The sequence below is a fragment of the Gambusia affinis genome, linkage group LG08 (genome assembly GCF_019740435.1).
Source record: "Gambusia affinis linkage group LG08, SWU_Gaff_1.0, whole genome shotgun sequence".
Classification (NCBI taxonomy): domain Eukaryota; kingdom Metazoa; phylum Chordata; class Actinopteri; order Cyprinodontiformes; family Poeciliidae; genus Gambusia; species Gambusia affinis.
In genome coordinates, this window is record NC_057875.1 from 28,242,959 (window position 1) to 28,265,561 (window position 22,603).

The following is a 22,603-nucleotide window of genomic DNA, read 5'->3' on the forward strand; positions in this document are numbered from 1 at the left end:
ATATATATATATATATATATATATATATATATATATATATATATGAAGCCAACAGGACCACATCATCTGCAAAAAGCAGAGATGCGATCCTAAGGCCACCATCAAGCCATCAGCAAATTCCCTGGACTCTGAGCTCCTCTAATAAATCTGTAGAAACTCTGATATCCCCCGTGGATCATTGACCTTCATTTCACTTTTTAAGAATGTAAATCTTTAAAAAATCTTTGTAGACTAGAATATTTTGATATATATATATAGAGGCAATGATCCTCATCCCGGCCGCTTCACCCTCGGCTGCGAACCGCTCCAGCGAGAGCTGCAGACCACGACCTGATGAAGCCAACAGGACCACATCATCTGCAAAAAGCAGAGATGCGATCCTAAGGCCACCATCAAGCCATCAGCAAATTTCCTGGACTCTGAGCTCCTCTAATAAATCTGTAGAAACTCTGATATCCCCCGTGGATCATTGACCTTCATTTCACTTTTTAAATATATGGTTTATATTTCATATAAACATTAAAATATACCTCTGTTTATGCCGTTGAGTTTATGCTCTTATTTTGGTAACTTTCTTGTGAACGTATCTATGGTAACGGAACGCAGTTCTACCCGTCAAGGTTAACCGCAATACACAGAAAAGGTTAACATCAAATCAGTAAAAAATAATAGAAATCAACTTAAGTTAACTTCAGTCCACTAGGGAACAAGGTTAGTAACTTGGATTGATGTGTAAAGTAATTTGAAGTATTTATGAAAAAATCTGTGCTTGCTTGAATGAATGATAAAATTCTAAGAGGCTATGGATAACGACGGATGAAAACGGCTCTAACTGCTGTTATTTTTCTTATCAAGCTCTTTATGTTGGTTGATGACATGGATGGCTTTGCTGATAATCACGCATCATCAACTAAACGATGACTTTCTTAACTTAAAGTACAAATTGACTTTTTACAAATCGATTAAGAAGAATGTAAATCTTTAAAAAATCTTTGTAGACTAGAATATTTTGAACATTTGACTCTTCTATGTCTAGTGTTTGTATCATCTATATTTGTATTTTTCAAAATATGCGCAAAAATACATTTGCTGACTTGTTGGTGAAATTGTTTATGTTTAGAGATAATTAAGAGAGAAAATAATATTTAAGACCAATGTAGCGCATGAATATTATGAAGCACTTGATATTTGATTTATATTTTTTTATGTTATTTTATTTAAGGTGGCTCATAAACTATTGCTGAAATTGCAGGATTTGCTTGGTTTTTTCCCAGGGACATTAAACGCAACACTTGACTTGAGCAAATCCTATTCCTTGTAATCGTCTGTGCTCGGCTCTGAAGGATAGGGGGATACTGACATCATTCTGTCATTGGTCAGCGGCGACATCCTGTAGGGTGGAATATAACATTCAGCCTCACAGATCAAGCCAGACTGCATCTTCCTCTGACGGCGAGACCAGGACAAAGCAGCGAGCGGCAGTTTTCCCCATCACAACAACGTCATGGATTTACGTGTTATTATAGAGCAAATGGAGACCGGAGAGCAAGAGAAGGTGCTGGCGGTGTTACAGAGCTTCAATAAAGAGGTAAAACACAAGTACAGCTGGCAGTAGGGCATCACCCAGCAGCATGTCAGGCCGTCTGCTTTTCTGTCTGTTCAGATGTTCATGGCTTATTCATGACTCCAATGTTTGCTTGCTTTTTAGGAGCAAGCAGGCAGTTTCCTTTCCTTTCCCAACTCTGAGCTAGTTTCAAAAGTTCCTCCAATGATAATTTCTGACCATCAGAATTAATAAACCACAGCACATAAAATCAACTTTACAAAGATAGCACAACTTGGTTTGTAATCCGCTGGGTTTTAAAAAAAAATATTTATTAACATGAGGTTGGAGGTCCCAGGACCAGAATGTTCAGCAGTCCTTTACTTTCTTCGTGGGGTTGTCCTCATATATATTGTGCTATTATTTACCAATCAGTAAGACACAGGATCTAGGACTGTTTTACAGTTGTTAATAAGGAGCTGGGATATGCAGAGTACATAAAAAATTTTACTCAAGTGATCCTAACACCCTTGTCCCCAGTGGGGTCAGGAAGGGTGCTGGTGTCTATCTCCAGCTAACGTTCAGGGCGAGGTACACCCGGGACAGGCCGCCAGTCTGTCGCAGGGTAACACAGAGACAGATATGACAAACAACCATGTACACACACACTCAGACCTAGGGAGAATTTAGAAAGACCAATTAACCTAACAGTCATGTTTTTTGACTGTGGAGGAAGCCGGAGTACCTGGAGAGAACCCTTGCATGCACAGGGAGAACATTCAAACTCTATGCAGAAAGACCCCGGGCCGGGAATCGAACCCAGGACCTTCTTGCTGCAAGGCAACTGTGCAGCCCTGAATTAATTTATATTATAGTTTATTTATTTCAGAACTGTTGAAATAAATAAACTTTTCAATGATATTCTAATTCACTGAGATGCACCTTTATGTTTTTATGTTTGGAAAATATGTGCTTAAAGAATTTAAAAAGCGTTCTACAAATGTTTTTGGATTAAAGTAATTCAAAGGTAACAACAGATGTCCTACTCAGTTGCGGTTCTACAGAGTTGGAAACACATTTGAGAAATAATTAATTATGTAGCTGTTAGAATTTAGATTTATGTTAAAAGAGCATTAAACTTTGAGACAAAGGGTCTTTATTTGAAAAATGAGAGTGGTGCTTATTTAAATGTTTTAAGGTTATTTATTTCAAGTTTTTTTTTAGGTGTGGGATTTTTATAGTTTAGAGAGAGGCTTCTAAAACATTTCTCTAAACAGGTTCATGTATCCATTTTCCACCCACTTCAGATGTCCTCAGGGTTGGAGGGTGGGGCTGAGGGTGTTGTTGCTCATCCCTCTCTCTCTTTGAGCAAGAGGTGGGCTGCCCCTCAGACAGGTCCCCAGTTTATCACAGTGCAACTCAGAGACACTGAGGACAATCAATAATGCACACACAACCCAACTGAGGGCAATTTAAAGTTGCCAATAACCCTCTAGGCCTGTTAGAGAGAATGTGAAAACCTCATGCAAAAAGAGCCCATGCTGGGATTTGCATCAGGACCTTCTTGTTGCAGAGCAGCAGTGCTAACAACTGTGCTGCATATTAGTCATGTCTTCATGTCGGTTTAGCAGCGTCTTGAAGCTCTGCTTCCTCTGCCTGCATTTCAATCGAGACAAATAATCACAGACTCCCAGCTAAGCAGACGTTCTCTATAAAGTCAAAGTTGCTGTGGGCTACATGGATGCAGTATATTTGACCTGTTGGACTAAATCAATAGATCCAAAGGTGGTGCACGCTCCACTGGACCTGTGCAGCTGATCAACCAGGAGAGCTATTTGGTGTGGTTCTATAAGCCAACGTCTGTGTGGGAGTTGATCTTGACAGCAATTGGATTAGACTCACAGTTACACAAATAGAGTCACACAGGCAAGCCAAATCCAATAAGGGGCTCTTAGGTTTGAGGGGCTTAAAGGTGAAGAAACTTCTGCCATATTAATTAAACTGTTATATATTTACACTAGGTTCAGTTTTTCCTCTGTTTCCTTCAAATTGCATTTTCTAATGCACTGATGGCAGGCAATTAAAAGCACTTTAATAGAGGATTAGACATTCTGTAAGCAGATACCCAAGAATGGAGCCCTGAGGAGCCCCAGACAAGATTTTTGTTTTGTTTGTTTTTGTTTTTAAATGTACAAGGAAACGAAAATTTGAAATGAAATCAGTGTAGCATCACTATTGTTTCATGAAGCTAATGGAGAAAAACAAAAACATGAGACAAATTTAAAATAAATAAGGCTCAAGTGGTACTGGAGACTTTGTTTCTAATATATTATTGATTTCTGCTTATTTTCTACCATCAGCAGTGGTTAATTGTCCTTCAGCTGTATTTCTTTTTTGCAGATGAGCCAGTGCTTCACATTCAACAGAGAAGAGGGACAGGAGAGAAAGGTACTTGTAACATTTTCAACATAAATTCTATATTTATTTGCTTTTCGGTTTATAAGAGTCCAAGACGGATTCAAAATTTTCTGGATGTAACCTACAGAAACAACACAACAGAAAACCTGATAAACTTTGTGTCTTTATGTCATTTGCGTTTTTCTTTCTTGTTTGCTTGGCTGGTGAGGTAGGAAGCAGAACAACAAAAGGTATTAAGAAATGATAGTGTCCATAAGTTACCTACAAACCTTTAACTTCAACGTATTGCCATCAGAAGTCACCTACATAGTAATTAGTCATTTTGTGAGTAAATTAGAGTCGTCTACCTGTTAACATTTGTTAACACTTTGCAATTAGTTGTCAGAGCAGCCCATGTTTGTGCAAAGAAAATAACCTTTTTAAATGTACACTGGCTGCAAATGTACCAGGCTAAAAACCCTAATTGATACAATTTCAGACCATTTGTCCAAACCAATAGACAAAAACAGTCGTGCATAGCAACCTGTATCTCTACCCACAAATGCAAGTATTTATATTCTGCTTTCCCCAATATGTCCAAATATTTCCTTTGTTTGGATCATGTTCATTGAGGGACTCTTGTGGCCCAAAACCTTAGAAATGTATTCACAACCCTATCTTGATAGCTAGATGTCCATGTCTCTGTTTTTTATCTGCTCCTCCAGCCTCTGATTGATTGTTTTTCACATATTTTTCACAAAATGTTACATGCTGCTGCTTAAATTTTTTTTTTTAAAGTTTATATTAGAACAGAACTAGATTTTTAATACAAGAAAAAATACTGATAATATTTTTCTTCATATCACTTAGCATGTGGTTTGTGTAATTTAAAAAGTGAAAACTTGAATCAATGTGTAGTAACGTGATGGCAAATGACTTTTTCATGGTACTGCAGCATTTTGTTAAACTTTGTTTTTCTTTTTGAAGTTTTACATTGCAATGAGGATTACATTTCCATTTTTTTTCTTTTGACCTACAAGAAGGAAATCTCTGTGACCGATTACTGCTCCTAACATCCAATTTTAATAACTGTGTCTGTGAAACAGCGTCTGGGGGAGCTGGTGCTCAGTTTCCTGAGCAGAGAGTTGCAACCATCCTGTCTGCTGGCATGTCTAGAGACGGTTCGAATCTTGACCAGAGACAAACAAAGTTTGGATCCATTTATCAGCCGCTCAGCTATGCTCACACTTGCCCAGTATTCTGGTATTGCCCATCTTGCTGCACCTTCCCAGGACCCATTGGAGGAGAGTAAAGGTATCTATTCTGCTACACTCAAAGAAATGAATCATTGACTTAACATAATTTTTTTTATGTCGACATGTTCCACCTAATTGTATTATGTTAGTTGAAAGCAAAACAGATAAAGCAATCTAACATTATGACTTTATGTTAAACTAAGATAAAATGAATGAATTAACTCAACAACTTCAAATCACTTCAGATTGACAAACCGGAAGTTAGTTGAACTAACTTAACTTTTTTGTGTTAGTCTGACAAAGCAAACACTCTTTCAGTGAACTTATGTTTTATTTGTTCACTAAACATGAACAAATTGTGTTTCAGCAAGCCAGAATAATACCTCCATCCATCCATCATCTTACATGCTTATCCCTAATGGGGTCTCAAGGGGTGCTGGTGCCTATGTCCAGCGGTCAATGGGCGATAGGCGGAGTCACTCTGGACAGGTGGCCAGTCCATCCCAGGGACACTCACACATTCACACATAAAGAGAATTAGAGAGATCAGTGAACAATGACAGTGGGAGGTTCCTACACATGCACAGGGAGAACATGCAAACTCCATGCAGAAAGACCCCGGGTCAGGATTTGAACCCAGAACCTCCTTGCTGGGCTTGCCAGAATAATTTTACACTTTACCATTTACCGTTATCACCTTAGTTGCGCTGCCACAGATATCCTTTTTTTTTTGCAGCTTAGACCTGCATTGTATATGACTGTGTATATATCTGCAGATACATCTGCAGATATATGATACAACTGCCACTGAAATGTCACAATAATGCTCTAAAAACAACATTTCTAGTGTAACACTGAATATGCAGAAGGTGCCCTCACCTCCCGGTGGAGATGAGGTAGACTGGGGAGGAAAAGTGGCCTGGGAGTTCCTGACAGACTCCTTTACATCTCTGTAATGATGAGGACAAAAGGCTCTTTCTTCTTCCTTTGTTTTGGGCACATTTTTTTTCTTAGCTTTTTGGCTCAGTTTTTTCTTAACTCCAACAGGCTGGAGCAGCACAAGCATTACTGCGGACAAAGTCACAATCCATCTATCCTTCTCCTGCTCCATCTCACCGTCACTTATGAACAAGACACCCAGATTCTTGAAGTCCTCTGCTTCAGCCTTAAGGCAAAGGCTGACAGTGAACATTGTGGGTAGTTGACTAAACCATTAAAGAAGCTTCACATTATCTTTAACAGATGCAATATTTCTTTAAGCACATCTTATTTGCCTGTGTTCTAACTGAGACATGACCAAAAAAATAGTGTAAGTAGGAGTTTTATAAGGAAGATGTGCATTCTGTCAACATAACAGAATGCATTATTCACTTGTGGTAAGTGAACAAATAAGGTTTTCATGGACAAGATTTATTTTTCTTAAAAAAAAATCACTATCGGTTTTTAGTGATTCTTCAGTTACTTCAAATGAAACTTTTTTGTGACCTAGAATTTTAAAAAGAACAAAACTGTAACAGTTTGATAAAGTACTGAAGTTAATTATGTTTTTATGGTACCTTTCCTGTGTGTATGATCTATTTTTTCCTTGAAGTGGTTGTGGAGAAGGATGGGAAAGAGGCAGCAGAGGACTCCAGTGTGAGGGTAAAGGAATCCTCCCCTCCTTCAGAAAACCCTGATCAAGAAGTGATTATAGAGGCTCTCAAGTCCATCTGTAACATACTGTTCCACAGTCAGACAGCACAGGTCAGCCTGCGGCACTTTTAATGATGTTTTATTTATTTTAACCTGTAAAAGCTCACTGTCGTTTGTTGAATGGATGGCAGGTCATAGCAGCTGATCTCCACTTTATTGATGGCGTAGCAGAGAGACTGAAGCAATGTAATCATCCCACCTGGAACCAGGAGGTAAGGGAGTAAATTAAATACATGCTTCAATTTTAATGCTATAAATTTTGAATAAAAATATTATGCTTTTAGGTCATATAATATGTGATCATATTAAACCTGTAAACTCCTGACTGGTTCTGGTTCTGATCTGCAAACCAGCCAAAACACTGAGTTCTTTTAACTCAAGGCCTGTTGTTTTTGATTGATAGTAAATCGAACATTGATTAATATATATGACGTACATTTGATGATGATTATTCGAGAAGATTTTGATGTAATTTGACAAAATATAATGTTCATTGGTTGTTTCATAATTACTGTATCCTGTTTTCATGCTGTAAAACCCTTTGAACTTCCTCCTTTCTGCAATGTGCCATACGAAAACTTGACATAAGCGTTTTTCCAGTTTCACAACCAGCTCTATTCTAAGACAAAAACAGGTTTAGTGAGTTGTCTTTTTCTGCCCAGGTCCGTTTCTTTGACCTGCGGCTGACCTTCCTGCTGACTGCCCTGAGGCTGGATGTCAGGGCACAGCTGGCCCAGGAGCTCCATGGAATCAAACTCCTAGGTAACTGCTTTCCAAGTGGCTTTGGAAAACAAGTGTTTCTGCTATTTTTATCCTCTCATCCAAACTCCTATTTTTGTACCATTACCTACACCAGTTTTAGAGATGAGTTACAGTTTCAGCATAATTAAGGAAATTGTACCTGAACAAGATCCTGGTCCACTCATAGAGAAAAGATGTTTATTCTGTGTTTGCTCACATTGACATAATTCTTTAAGAGTTGTGTGCCTTTTGAACCCCCTATTTGTGACGCCCTAACACTGAATGAAGGTGAGGTGAAAGATGAAGAAATGCAATTTGATCTATAATGAAATATTGTTTTTTGCAACCTTTATGGTTTCAGTCTTTGTGCTAATGTCGTTGGATTATTGAGCAGATTCATATTAAATCACTTCATCTTACAGGCTTTAAAAATTTGCCCTGACAAAAAACAACCAGCTGACGTTATTCAAATATAGTCATAGTGAGAGCATATATGGAAGCTGACTGACTATGCAAATAAAAAGCAGCAGCTCTGTTTGTATTAGCAATGGTTACCTCCACAGAAAAGTGTTCAGTCTTCATCAGTATAAGTTAAATATCACATGCAGGAAACACTGCTAAGAATATTGCAGCTGAAAAGAGCACATTTCTAGATCCTCAACAACTGCAGGAGGTTCAGCTGCAGCAAAGACATTTACTGTCCTTTGTGTGTCCTAGGCAACCAGTTAGAAGCAACCCTTTGTCTGTGTTGGCCAGAGCCGCTGGTGACAGCCAGAGTGGGGTATGAAGGTTTTCCACCTGAGGAACTTCCCCCACTGAGCAGGCAGCAGGCAGAGTTAGCTATGGAAATACTGAAAATACTTTTCAATATCACATTTAACACAAACCGACGCAAGGTCGATGAGGTAAGAAGGAACATTTCATGTGAAGTTTCAATTTTCTGTTAATTGGCCAGTTTGATCACTAGAGGAGTTAGCATGCGTCTCAGTATTTTTGTTCCTCCTGTTTGTCGTTGGTTCTCTGATGAGTTACTGGACAGAAAAGGAAATTATGGCTATCAGAAGAGCATCTGTTCCATTGATTTGTCATTGTAATGTTGCATGGACTGCCAGAGAGCAGTCTTCTGTTGCTACAGAAACACTGAGCCTAATGAGATGAGCGCACTCTTCTGAACACTCAGTGTGTGTGTGTGTGCGTGTGTGTGTGTGAGAAGGAAGAGGCAGTAGAGTACAGACACTTGGGCGCTCTCCTGAGACACTGTTTGATGAGCCGAGTAGACGGAGAGGAGCGGACCGAGGAGTTCCACAGGTTTGACAACACACTCTTCACTTCACTTATACACTCATGGCTTCCCTTTGAGGCCAACCTCTTACTGAATTTCTCCTTGTATTTTCAGCCACACTGTGAATTTACTGGGGAATCTCCCGCTGCCTTGTTTGGATGTGCTGTTACTGCCCAAGGTGGAAAATGGCTCCATCGAGTACATGGGGGTCAACATGGATGCTGTGAACATGCTGCTGGATTTCATGGAGAAAAAACTTGATCGTGTAGGATAACACAGTAGATATAGAAGTTATCTCTCTTAGCCTCTAGTACACCCTTCACACTCTCAATAAGTTACCTAACCAAGGAGCTTTCATAGCTGTCTTCATCTGGTATGTTCTGCATTCTTTACCAGGCTGGATTTTTCTATGTCGCCTGGAAAGCTTAAGTGGAAATTTGAAGATAATTTGTGTAGTGATGGAAAAAGGCAATGTTTTTAAAGCATGACAAAATATGGTTACATCTTGAAATGTATTTTAAGATTTAAATTTCCAGTTATTTCAAATTTGTGAGCTTTGTCATTATTTTAAAACCATGACTATACTGCTCCCCTAACTTGAGATTTGAAGCACCAATCAAATTTAAGTATACTCACTCACTGAGACTACATAGAATAGGAAGAAGAGAACTATCTTTTATTGCTCTACTTTGGGGAAATCCAGATGTCACAGCAGCAACAAAAATGAAAAATATATTTAAGTAAGATAAAAAGATTGTATGGGAAGAACACATTTACAGTATAAAAACATTAATGCTGTGCAGGTTTTAAAGAGGGGTATTATGTAAAATCAACTTTTTGAGCTTTACATCATGTCATAAAACACATACCTGGAGTGTTGCTTTGATTCTTTCTTACATGTTTGAAAAATCCATTAATCTCCCATGGCAACCATTCAGGGTGCATAAGGTAGCGCTTTGCTCTCAAAGACTGGCGGCAGCAGCAATAAGCAAACACCTGGTGGAACTGTACTTCTGCTTTGTAATTAAGCCTTAGGAAGCTCAAGTGATAAATAAGTAGTACAATTTTTATATGATTACATGAAACCACATTGACTGTAGATAACTTATGTTACATATATGTCTGTTAGAAGGCAGACTGACAGCTGATTAATAGATAAATGTTTGTCTTTTCACCAGGGCCATAAGCTGAAAGAGACTCTTCTCCCATCTTTAAGCTTACTGACTGAGAGTTCCCGCATCCACCGAGAAACCAGGAAATTCCTCAGGTCAAAAGTCTGTATGGAGTGGAGCCACAAAGCTGATAGATGAGCAAGTTTGCTGCCAATGGCTTCAGAACTATCTTCTGCTTTTGCTTTGTTAAGGTGCTGCCCCCTCTTCGCGATGTGAAAAACAAGCCAGAAGTCGGCAGTGCTCTCAGGAATAAATTAGTCCGTCTCATGACACACATCGACACCGATGTCAAGGACTATGCTGCTGAATTCCTCTTTGTGCTCTGCAAAGAAAGTGGTGAGAGAAATATCAATTGGCTGAAATGATTTATAGCGATGCAAAAATATATCAAAGGAACAAACATTCCAGTAGGTGGCAGTAATAGAAGATTTGTTTAGAATTCTAGTGGGAATCTGGGAAAATTGGGCAAACAAGTAATGTGGTTTACTAAAATCTAGCAAACCACATTCTAGTACTAAGCTAGTACTAAAATCTTCTCTTTCATGAGGTGAAATACAACCATTGTAATGTTGACATTTCTGTGTCCAGTTTCAAGGTTCATCAAATACACTGGATACGGTAACGCTGCAGGTCTGCTGGCTGCCAGGGGCCTGCTCAGAGGGGGCCGAGACTCTGGGATCTACTCTGAAGATGAAGACTCAGAGACTGAAGAGTACAGAGAGGCAAAGCCGCAGTCAGTACCTTAAATACAGTCAGTGTAGCTGAGTTAAAAGAATAGCTCAGACACAAGCAGTGAAACCCTTACAAACATTAAAAATCAGACAAGAACCACTGCAGAACTGTAAAACAACATCAGATAGCATCTACCTGTAAAATTACTAGATTCGACCCTTATATTGAAGGTGTGAAGGTCTTCATCCCTGTAAAGCTGGTCCAGTTATGTCAACTATAGACTAGGCTACTAATATCACGGTCTATCAATGGTCTATCTCTGGTCTATCTCTGGTCTATCACTGTTGTATCTCTGGGTCTATCTCTGGTTTATCCATCTTTGGTCTATCTCTGGTCTGTCTCTGGTCTATCACTGGTGTATCACTGGTCTATCTCTGGTCTGGCACTGGTCTATTTCTGGTCTAACACTGGTCTATCTCTGGTCTATCATTGGTCTATCTCTGGTCTGGCACTGGTCTATTTCTGGTCTATTTCTGGTCTATCACTGGTCTATCTCTGGTCTATCATTGGTCTATCTCTGGTCTGGCACTGGTCTATCTCTGGTCTAGCACTAGTCTATCTCTGGTCTATCATTGGTCTATCTCTGGTCTAGCACTAGTCTATCTCTGGTCTGGCACTGGTCTATTTCTGGTCTAGCACTAGTCTATCTCTGGTCTATCATTGGTCTATCTCTGGTCTAGCACTGGTCTGTCTCTGGTCTATCACTGGTCTATCACTGTTGTATCTATGGTGTATCACTGGTCTATCTCTGGTCTATCACTGGTCTATCTCTGGTCTGGGACTGGTCTATCTCTGGTCTAGCACTAGTCTATCTCTGGTCCATCTCTTGGTCTATTGGCTCAAACATAAGTAAGACCTTCAACCTTCAGGCTGGTATTTACTGACTGAGATATAGTCACATTCAATGTCACCACATCTCCCCCTGGGAATACATTCAGTCATTCATATTGCTTTTTCAACCTCCCAAATAAGTTATCCTGAGAGGTAAGTGTGAACATTAAGAAAACTATTTCTGCTTGTGTAAATGTTTTTAACAAGACTACTTTATAGAATATCAAAATGTCACAAAGAAAACATCTGACCATCTTTTCCTAGATACACAGTTCTCACATTATGAGTTTTAAATTGAACCTATGTTTATTTCTTAGAGAAAGAATTTATCAAGTTAAACAGGAGAAATATTTTTTGTTTTTAGCTGAGCTTCAACAGTAAACTCAAAGGTTTTCTATAGTTGGAAATTCTAATTTTGAAGGCAGTATGTAAACTTTCCTCCCTGCACAGATTAAAACGTCATCTATTTTTAGACGTGAAGGTAGCAGTCTGAGAAAGATCACTGAAGTATCACAGTAATATAATCTATAGTATTAACTAAATAACAATATGTTCCTTAACAAATGACTTCTGGAGTTCAGCACCACAATTTCCACATTTCTTAACATGATTAAAAAATTTTTTAGAAATTACTTGGATGGATGGATTAAATGCATAATTTTTAAATGACAGTTTCCAGTGTTTTTCTTGTGTTATTCCTGTTTCACCTATGTGTTCATGTTGTTTCCAGTATAAACCTGATCACAGGTGTTGTTGAAGAGGAGCAGCCCAACCCAATGGAGGGAATGACAGATGAGCAGAAGGAGTACGAGGCCATGAAGCTGGTCAACATGTTTGACAGACTGTCAAGGTCACACACCGCTACTCTTCAGAACATTCCTATCTATCAGATATTCTCACTAGTCACTTTATTAGGTACACCTTGCTCATGAGGGGTTCAAGACAGTGGCTAACAGGTGACAGTACCCCTGTTATGAAGAGATAATCAGTTAATCAGCTTTTTATCATCAGTTTCCTATGATAAAAAGCGTTGGCACACAAACCATAATTCATTAGTCCAATCAATCAATTTTGGATCAATTTGCCAATGTACTATGTGTTGTGCATATTCTGGTTGTAGCAAGTTGTTATTAGAGCTTCTGTTATCTTCCTGTCATTTTTTTTCCTATGACCAGATCAATAGTTTCTGAATCCGGAAACCAGCCTGTTAGGCACCAACAGCCATGCCATGTTCAAAGTCATTTAAATCCCCTTTCTTCTTCCATCTGATGATCACTTGGAACTTTAGAAAATCATATCCACCTTGTCTAGTGACCATGTAATTGTCTGAATCGCTCTTTGTATTAATCAACAATTAATTGTGTACTTAAAGTGGTGGGTGCATTTATATGGAGCATTGTCCTGTTTATCACTATCAACTATTTACACTAGAAAAAATAAGTGAGAAAGTACAAAAACTGAGATACTGTCTTGAACAGCTGCCATTTTACAGTTACAGTATTCAATGTGTTAACACACAGTAAAAATGTGTTGGGTCTAAGATGCTAACACACTTTTCCTGTTTTGTGTAGGACCAATTTGATCCAGCCCATGCAGCTTAATTCAGATGGGAAGATGAGAGAGATGACCACGGAGGATCTGAATAAACTGGCCACCAATTCGTTGTTCCAGTCACAGGAGCCAGCTGATCCAGACAGCGAGGATGAAACCTAGTTAACACAGCATGTTGAATCACCTTTCAACCTTTGTGACAACACTGCAGAAAATGATGATATCATACAACTTTTACCATGCTGGTCCACTTAATTTGATTGGAAGACAGGTAAAACATTTGGCATAAGTTTAGCCAACATAAGAATGCAGCATGGAGTGTACAAGACAAAGTTGAATATAAACATTTATTCAGTTTCAATAATAACGGACTACCTACCAAATAGCACTGGTGTTCTGAAGATACATACGTTTACATTGTCCTACATATTTGATTTAGTTTTGTTATCACTTGACTTCAGGCTTAAAACCTTCAACCACTGTTGATTTTCCAGAATAAGCATTCCAGTGACTGTAAATCAGGATAATCCTGCTTCTGGAAAACACTTTGGTCTTGACGAAATCTCTTGCTCACAGAGCAGCATTTTTCAGAATGCAATGCTTTTTTATCAAACAATGTATGATCTTACTTTTAGGGAAAATGTATTTAAAAAAATGCTATTTAGTTTTTTGATGTGAGAGTCAGCTTTATTTTTTAAATGGAATTTAATAAAAACAGGTGGATGTTATTTTTCATGACGCCCCATAAATGTTTTATTGCAAGAAGTGAAAGACCATTTACTGATGAATACGTTTCTGTGTTAGAGTTTAACCGACATATTAAGCTCTGAGTATAATCCAAGAAAATCTCTGTTTGCTTCTTTGTATTGTAGTTGAATATCTGTTTGGACTGTAAAGTACACTGAATGCATCTGAATAAACACTTTGTCACTGGTATTTAGAAGCTGCTGGTTTTCCTCTTAAATGTCCATTAGTTGTCTAAAGGTGAAACAGGGATACAAAGAAGACATGATGACCCTGGTAAGGATCCTCCAAGCCTTAGGTTGCCACAGTTTTATTTCTTTAAATATTTTACCTATGAATATATTTACACAAAGATGCTTATAAACGATTGTTCTTGGTGTAGATGTTGGGATCCATGTGAGTATTTTTGTTTTGTTGTGTGAATGTTTGGTGTCTCCTGACAGAGGATCTTCACATTCTTACCTTAATATCTAAAATTTTGGTTCCGAGTCTGATTTCCACATGTGGGTCAGGAAGCTATTGAAGATCATGTCAGTGGTTTTATATAGTTTTCTCCCCTTCTGTCACAGTGGCTTTACTCAAATCTCTAATTTTAAACTGCTGTGTTTTCTGTCTCACTGGGTTGATAACCCAGAGCATGGGTCAACTTTTCATTTGTCAGCCTATCTTATGTCCTGGAGCACTGTCACAAGAACTGCTACATGCCACCATTCCTAAAAATCCCCTGGAACTTCCCCCAGAGCCTGTAAATTAAGTTATCCACTATTGTCACGCAATACTGAGTTAATCTCAAGCAAGACGTCAACAAAACGTTAACTGTCTCTCTACCACCATATTGTCCCTAAGATTGCACTGTGCAGCTCCTTCCTGGTCCCCCTACCCTCAGGTCAACTTCACAATCTGTCAAAATCCAAAGAGTTATAGAAAAAGTTACCAATGACTTTCAGTCCCAGTATCATTTGCTCTTTATTCTCTCCAATGGGGGCTGAATTTTCATTTTGCCACTGAACAGAAAAAAAACCCCTCACACTACATTGACTATTGAGGGTTGAATCAAATCACCATAACGAATATTTACTCACTCCCTCTGATATCATCTGCTTTCAAGTGGGTCCAGAAAGCAACCACTTGTCTTACATATCACCTGGTCTGCTTCTACAGAGAACACCACATTCAAAACTCACTTTGGACATTTTGAGTATTTCGTTATGCCTTTTGGGGTTTTCAGGCCTGAATAGGATTCATGGCTATCTTAACATCTTTGTGTATCTGAATGACATCCTGATTTCTCCAACATCTTCGAAGAAAAACCGGGTCCATGTTAAAAAAGTCCTCCAATGCCTTCTAGAAAATAACGTCTTTGTGAAAGCAGAAAAATGTGAGCTCTGTGTGTCTTCTATAACTTTTTGGGGTTACATCTCTGCAGGTAGGCAGGTTAAGATAGATTCAGAAAAGGTCTGTGCAGTTCAGGAGTGGCTCTTCCCTGACTCCAGGAAATAGATGTAGAGTCTCCTGGGGTTCAACCTCTGCAGCAGATTCATTAGTGACTTCGGACTGATTACTGCTCTCCTCACTGAACTCATCTCTACAAAGAAAGTCTTCACCAGGACCCCCAAAGCAGACTAAGTCTTCTCCTCGTTTCCCTGACTCATCATTCCAGCTCATTCTGGGTAGATGCTTCCAACAGTGAAGTTTGGGACCAGTTTACCCTTCTCTGTCAATGACCTCCTGCAGTACTGACCTCAGTGGTCAGTAGTGCAGTACTGACCAGTGTCTTATACCTGAACACCCGCAGAATGTTTATGTTCCAAACATAAACATTCTGCATAAATGTTTATGCTGCATAGCTGCATAAATCAGCTAATTTGATTCATGGAGTTTTGTAAGTGACCTCACTGGGATCACAACTATCAGTCCACATCACGCCTTCAATCTGTCACCTGCTTTTCTTATTTCTTATTTCTGTCTCAAGCCACTGTGCAGATCACCTCCTGGTTCTGTTGTTCTGGATTCCATCCTCCAACGCCGTTCCACTGTAACTAGCTGCTGGAAACACCAGTAGGAAACCAACATCATCAGAACCACTCACTCGTTCTTATCTTCAGTGGATATATGCACTTCTCTCCAGATCACCACATTCACCATCAGCAGTGTGAGCAACCCTCCTTCCTCTGCACGCATCATTTTTTATAACTCTGCATGTCTGAATCAATCACTCACCTCTTCCCTCACACCGGTTTCCCTTCTCCTGCTGCTGCTCCAGACTGTTCAAAATGAACTGTTTGCACTTACCTCTTCCATGGGGCTGTAATTATGGGCTGCATCAGGGTCAAACTGGAGAATCATGACTCTGGATAAACCAAAGCTGCTCTTGTCTGATCAAAACAGAAAAGTTGAAGCCAAATTTCTCATGTAAACCTTGAGTTTACCTACCCAGAAAATTAAATAGACCATTTGATACATTTTGATAGTTAACAGCAAAGAAAATAATAGTTTGAGTGTAACTGTTTGTAACATATCAAACATTTAGAAACAGTTTAACAGGCTTTAAAGCTGTAAACACTTCTGAGACCAAAAATCATCACTTATCAAGATGTTCAATGTCTAGAGTACAAATTCATTCCTTTAGCTTCTTATTAGATTATTAGTAACAAAAAAGGCGGCAACACCAGAATAACGGCAACAAAATGAAGTAGAACTCATGTTAATACTTTTTTTTATTAATTGATAACAAGTATAGGTATAGATTTACACTCTGTTCAAACTAATTTGATTTATGCAGTTTTGTAAATATTCTGTACGTGCAAGTGAAAGAGAACATAACAGTTTAGAAAAATCCCACGTCGTTCCTCACAGCCGCCCTGAGTTTCAAAGCTAAATCACAATGTGGTGTTGGTATCTCGCATAACATCAGATGACACATAAAGACCAGGTGAACTACTGAGCTGGTGAAAAATCCCCCCTCATAAAGTAATGACAATATGACTGGTGACAAAAAAATAAATCACAGATTTGACAGCATTCATGTAAAAATGAGTTCCCATATAGGTTCTGTAACGTTCCTGTTACAGAACCTATTACGTTCCTGTTACAAAAGGAAGTTCCTTTCCTTTTAGATTTGTTTGACTTTGAAGGAAATTACATGATGTAATCAACTTTTAACCACTGCCGCAAGGTCTGGTTCCGATACTTTCCATAACATCTAAGTAGCATACCAACCGATTTAATGCATTCTCTTGAGGCTGCAGATTCAATCAGAACTGATGGCACATATCAAACCTGGCCAGTTCTACATCTAATTTGTTCCTTGTGCCTAACTTTTAATCAGTCTTTGTTCCTCATAAGTCATGTGTCGCCTGATGCCCTGAACCTGACCGTCCTTATGTAATGTTATGAATCATAAACATTGAAACTTGTGGGTTTATGAGAAGAGTCGGCATTCAAGAAAATTGACAGAAGGCAAAGGAGGACTTGAGGAGTTTCTAGCAGTGTCCCAATGATCACTATCAAACTTCGAGCATTTTTTTATCCATTATGAATCCGCTGTGTAAGTGCTGGAACATAATTGTACTAATAAGTTTTGAAGTGCTCACATGTTTCAGAAATAGAATTTAATTAGTTTAAAACAATATTTTATACATGTTTACCTGAACTTAGCATTTAGCTTTTTCTGTAAGGTTCTGCTATGCAGACTTAAGAAGCCCTACCTTCAGAAAGGTAACTGTCTCAACGTCTTGTTTCAGAGCTAACAGCTAAATCAAATAAGAAATTTTAAAACATCTCCATTCTCTATATGTCTATGTACTCAGTGTGAACATGTTCTTGTGAATTCAGTTTTGGTTTTGGGGATCTTTGAATTTTACAATGTTGTTTTTCCTCTAAGATGAAGATGAACAGAGAGCATTTCTCTTTTCGCGATCCTGAATCTATTAAGAGAGAAAACTGAGAGACATTTGAAACCAATGATTGATACTTCATGCAGAAGAGTTGCAACATTCCTTCATAGGCAAGCGCTTGGTGACTTTAGGCAGTTAAACACATTAGTCTTCAACCGGAGCCACTATGGATAACACCTGCCTTTCCCTTCACTCTTACATTGACTACACTACCTGTTTTCTCAGCTTAAACTTAACAACGGGTGCAGGCTTGTGCTCCAGCCACACTGTGTTGTGTTTGCACTCTATCTCTGTGATTAGCATGCACACAGAGAGTGTAGGTTTGCATTTACAAAACACCAACTGAGTAATAAGGCTGCAGCTTAACCTCTAGACGGACCCACCGGTGGGTCCGTCGGGTTCTAGAGGTTAATGGACTCTGTTACTTTTGCCTTTTCTCTTTGACTGTCATGTTTAAACAGAACCAGGACATTATTAAATAAGCTTATCAGGCTTAAAGTGCTATTGAAGTCATAATCAAAACAATAGTCTTACGCTTTGCTTCTGTTAGTAAAAAAGTTTCTTTTTTGCAACTAAAGCAATAAAACAGGTGAAAGTGAGAATTACTCTGCAACATGGACTTGATGCACAGTATGTACAACAAATACTAAAGAGATGTCAAATGGCACATTAGAATATTAACAAAAAGTCAAATAAACAGCTTTGAATCAAACAGAATTATGAACACAAATGTTCATTGTTCACTTCGTGTAAGGACTGTTATTTGTTCAGAATATATTGGTAGTAAGCAATGTACCTGGATAATTTCTGTTCTAATCAATGTGAAGTGAACTTGGAACTAATTCTCATGAAGGATGGACTTCCACATGGCTAAATATCCAATTCTACTGACTATGACCTTTCATACAAACACAGAACTGTGAAACAGCAGGTGGAATGTAGCTATCCTGTGTTCAGAATATTCACAGTTTTAAACTTTTCTTTCTCCAATTAATAGTTTTGCAAGGTAATTGTTCAACCTGCCCTCACTGTTTCTTAGTTCTTCACACATGCTGCCGCATCAAATATATATGTAGTTTATTTTTAGAAGGTTTTTTAAAAATCTACTCCAAACAAAATGCTGGTTCAAACCATTGAGAAAAAAATTTCCGAATCTCTATTTTGTTAGCCTTGTTTGTTACTAAATAAATAAAAACAGTAACATTAGTTTGAAAACTATTTTTTGTTTTATCAGAGATAAAGGAGTTATTTACTGCAGCCAATATTCTGAAGGGTCATAATCAAAATTCCCTGAATTATTACATAAAAAAAAAATTCTAAGTAACAAAGGCAGTTCTTCATTTCTCATTTCCAGAAGGTTGAAAACTAAAAACAAACAAAATACTATAACCATCAAGTTCACTGTTTGAAGCTTACTTTTAAATGTATAACAAAAAAAGTGTGGGCAAAATGAGTAAATAAATATTTTTGACATTTGCTGAAATGTTGAAACATAAATATGTTGAATGGGTCTTCCTTAACAGTACATAAATCCGTATTTAATGTTAAAGGTCAGGTGACATAAAACCCAACATGCTAGTGGTTAAAAACTATAAGTTTGATAAGAAAATAATAGAACCAAAAAAATTATCTAATGTCAGAAGACAACCTGTCAGCTGCATCAACCCATTCAGCAGACACCCATTGGTGCATGCTAACTAGCTCTAGCTAACATTTTGGCCTTTTGGTGAGAACAAGCAAAGACCACATGAAACAAATCAGCATAAACTCGGATTCAATGACAGAAATGAACATAATCTATGTTAGATTCATCCCTCCAATCAAAAGCGTGCAAGAAGATTAGTCATCCCAAGAATGAACTGTGAAGCTGGCCTTGCCCACATTATGATTAGAAACACAATGATGCTGCTGAGAAACAAAAACAAAAGAGTAGGACATTCACATTACATGAGATTCCTACCCGCGTACTTCCTGACCTCAGTGATGTGACAGAGCTCTTCCAGGTCAGACTGTTGTGTGCATCAGTCAAACAGACAGGGCTCAGTTCTGTGCTCTGCGGGCTCAGCCATCTTTGTGTGCTGTGGGGACAGTGCCTCTCCTTTCCCTTGTGGGTTACTACCCCGATCCAATGCGACAGATTTGTTTTTCTGGGAGGATGGGCTTATGTGGGGTATCTCTGTGGATTTAGAGCCAACTGGCAACGTGTTGTGGACTTTTTCTTGCAATGGTGAGGAAGCTGAGATTCTGGTTGGACTCTTTCTCTCAGATGCAAGGTTCACAGGTAACTTCTCCATTTTCCTGGGTAGTACAGGAGGTCTCTCTATCACAGAAAAAGTCTTGTCAGATGAAGTGCATCTGGGTACTTCTACCTCCTGTGAAAGTAGCTGCTTGGTTGGAGGTACTGTATCTCCACAGCTTGCTTGTCCTCTCTCTGCCTCTTGTTCATCCATCTGACTCTTGACCTTCTTTTCATCATCCAGCTTGTTTTCTGTGGCGCAGGCTGTGGGGATGAACACCAGGCACACAGATGAAAACATTAAATGACTGATTAGAAGAAAAAACAAACAAAATGGCTAACGTTATTCTCATCAACTGTACCATGTGCTTCATCTTCTTTGCAGGAGGGCAGGTCCCAGCGGTTGCCCCGGAAACGGATGGGTGACTTCTGTAATACAGCCTTGAGTTCTAAAAGAGATCAAAAGTTAATTTGTGATGTAACTACCATGGAATGTCAAACAAGGATGTAATAGTTATGTTATGAAAACCATAACTCTACCTTGCGTCATGGTCAGTGCCTCCTCATGGACAGATACAGCTCTGCGCTGTGGGAGGGGCTTCATGTGTTGGCGTAGCTTAGGAAGACTCTCTGAAAGAACACAACAATAAAAACCATCCAAAAAAATTATCTTTCTCACAGATAGAGTCAAAATAATAAACAAAAGAGCTGGAGGTGAGCCAAGGAGCTCTCACAGCAGTCATGAGGAGGTCACAGAGCACTTGGACAACCATGAAATTTTAGAAGTATAAAGTCTTGTCAGATGAAGTCAAAGTTGAATTCTTTGGTTGCTGATGCACAGACCATGTTTGGGGGAATATTGAAAGAAGGAGGAAAGGAGAAATGTCCATGGACATTTGTGTTAGGAATCTAAAGGTGAAACTAGTGTGAATTTCTAAGCAAGACAATTGGCCCAAACATGCAGCCAGTGAAACTCTTATTGGTTCGTGATAAACAAAGTAAAACTGAAAAAACATTCTGTTGGTATGTTCAGTACTTATTCTCTTTTTTTATTCCATTTCAGTACCAATAATTTCATTTGTAAACTATTACGCTTTGATTTTCCTGCATGTGTGAATTGCTTGGGTTGTTTCAATATTTGACGTGACTGGGTAACTTCTCCACAGTAACATAAGTAATATGTTTACCATAAAAAAAACAACACTTTGACATTTTGAAACTTTACATTATCCTCTCTGTGTATTTAAGCATACCCTCGGTGACAGATTGTACTTTCTCGTTGCGATCTGGTGCGCTGCCACCTCGGTGAGATTTTGGGGCTGAAGAATGAAGTTCCTTCCTTGGAGACAGGGGGGGGATTTCACCCTGCACACCGTCCCTGCTGCCATTCTGAGGATCAAAATAAATGGACTGTAATACATTTAGACAACAGTTTCAAGTAGTCGCAGGGGAATTAAACAATTTAAATATGTTCAGAAAATATCAATAATAATATTGATGAAATTCAATGGGACTTGTAATATACACAATACAGGCCTAACAGGCAGGTGGGGGGTCACTATTATTTAAGCATGTTCAGAAGATTGAGAAAACACTGAGACCAGTTTTGTAAACTTGTTGTCTTGTTTTAAGTTGTAAAATGCAAGAACAATGAAAAATGGTTTGTTTTTTTTAGTTAGTTCTAGTTGTTTATTCCTGTCATTTCTGCTGCCTTGTGTCAGACGCTCTCTCCACTCTCTCTGCTATTTGCCTCCCATTTCCCAGGATTACTCCATTTGCATATATGTCCTTCTCTTCTGCTTCCCACGTTCCTTGTCAAATTTTATGTTAGCCCCTGAGTTCTGCATCACACATTCATTTTGTGCTACTAATTTTTAAATTTATACACAAAAAACTTTCACTTTCCTGTCAGCATTTTAGTTAGATCCCTGCTCAATTCATGACACTAATTGATTTGAATGGGTAGAGGTTGATGAAAACAAGTCATACTGAGAAAGTCATATATAACAATCTATTTAATTAGCAAACAGGAGTTTCAGAAATGCATGGAGGAACCAGAGGCAACCACAACAGCCTCTCCTGACCTTGCCACCAGCTTAGGTACTTGATCAAATACTGCTTTGGGATGGCATCCCATTCCTTAACCAGCCAGTAAGGAATGAGAGAGGTTGTTCACAGGTTGGGTCTATATTCAGCCTTTCTACAGTCATATTCTAATAAAGCCTGGTCCATGGGGAAGAGTTCTGACATCTTGGAGGATAGAGTTCAGTTACTGTACATAAGAGTAAGAGTGATTACCATTGGTTGCAGGATCTTATCTTGAGTACATTCCATATTGTCTCCAAATATCACATGCCTTGTTTTTTGGAGTGAAGGAGATGTTGTCTCAAACCATGATAGTAATATAACCAAAGCTGTTTTGCTGTTTGACATTCTCAACTCTATTGACAGCCCACACCTCCAGACCACCTGCAGCAGTTGCAGCAGGTTCCAATACAGAGCTGATACAGAGCTATACAAGTACAGACCG

The 22,603-nt window shown here is 38.7% G+C and overlaps 2 protein-coding genes across 3 annotated transcripts in view; one reads left to right on the forward strand and one right to left on the reverse strand.

Annotated features, from left to right (window-relative positions):
* Window positions 1–602: 602 nt before the first annotated feature.
* Window positions 603–14,133, forward strand: ric8a (RIC8 guanine nucleotide exchange factor A). Of its 2 annotated transcripts, none has more exons than XM_044125085.1 (15): window positions 603–711; window positions 1,275–1,588; window positions 3,944–3,991; window positions 5,047–5,254; window positions 6,788–6,939; window positions 7,020–7,100; window positions 7,551–7,650; window positions 8,347–8,534; window positions 8,843–8,937; window positions 9,026–9,176; window positions 10,090–10,185; window positions 10,275–10,419; window positions 10,672–10,816; window positions 12,377–12,496; window positions 13,218–14,133. In XM_044125085.1, the coding sequence occupies exons 2-15, from the start codon at window positions 1,505–1,507 to the stop codon at window positions 13,357–13,359; spliced, it is 1,755 nt and encodes a 584-aa protein (XP_043981020.1). In that variant the 5' UTR covers window positions 603–711; window positions 1,275–1,504; the 3' UTR covers window positions 13,360–14,133. The 2 variants fall into 2 exon arrangements, with proteins under 2 accessions (XP_043981020.1, XP_043981021.1); XM_044125086.1 differs by having other exon boundaries at window positions 1,381–1,588.
* A 2,507-nt stretch (window positions 14,134–16,640) lies between these two features.
* carmil2 (capping protein regulator and myosin 1 linker 2) overlaps window positions 16,641–22,603 on the reverse strand; it is a 42,087-nt gene continuing 36,124 nt past the window's right edge. The window contains exons 38-41 of the mRNA XM_044125028.1: window positions 21,327–21,462; window positions 20,614–20,703; window positions 20,436–20,522; window positions 16,641–20,337 (exon numbers count right to left, since the gene is read on the reverse strand). Of these exons, the coding sequence (XP_043980963.1) occupies window positions 19,859–20,337; window positions 20,436–20,522; window positions 20,614–20,703; window positions 21,327–21,462 (792 nt within the window). The 3' untranslated portion in view covers window positions 16,641–19,858. The remainder of the gene's footprint in view (window positions 20,338–20,435; window positions 20,523–20,613; window positions 20,704–21,326; window positions 21,463–22,603) is intronic.

Excerpts from the sequence above, each read along its gene's own strand:
- ric8a (XM_044125085.1), top strand. The coding sequence starts at position 1,505 with ATGGATTTACGTGTTATTATAGAGCAAATGGAGACCGGAGAGCAAGAG. Across the intron at positions 9,177-10,089 it reads TGGAGAAAAAACTTGATCGT|GGCCATAAGCTGAAAGAGAC; the intron begins GTAGGATAACAC and ends TCTTTTCACCAG. Across the intron at positions 10,420-10,671 it reads TGTGCTCTGCAAAGAAAGTG|TTTCAAGGTTCATCAAATAC; the intron begins GTGAGAGAAATA and ends TTCTGTGTCCAG.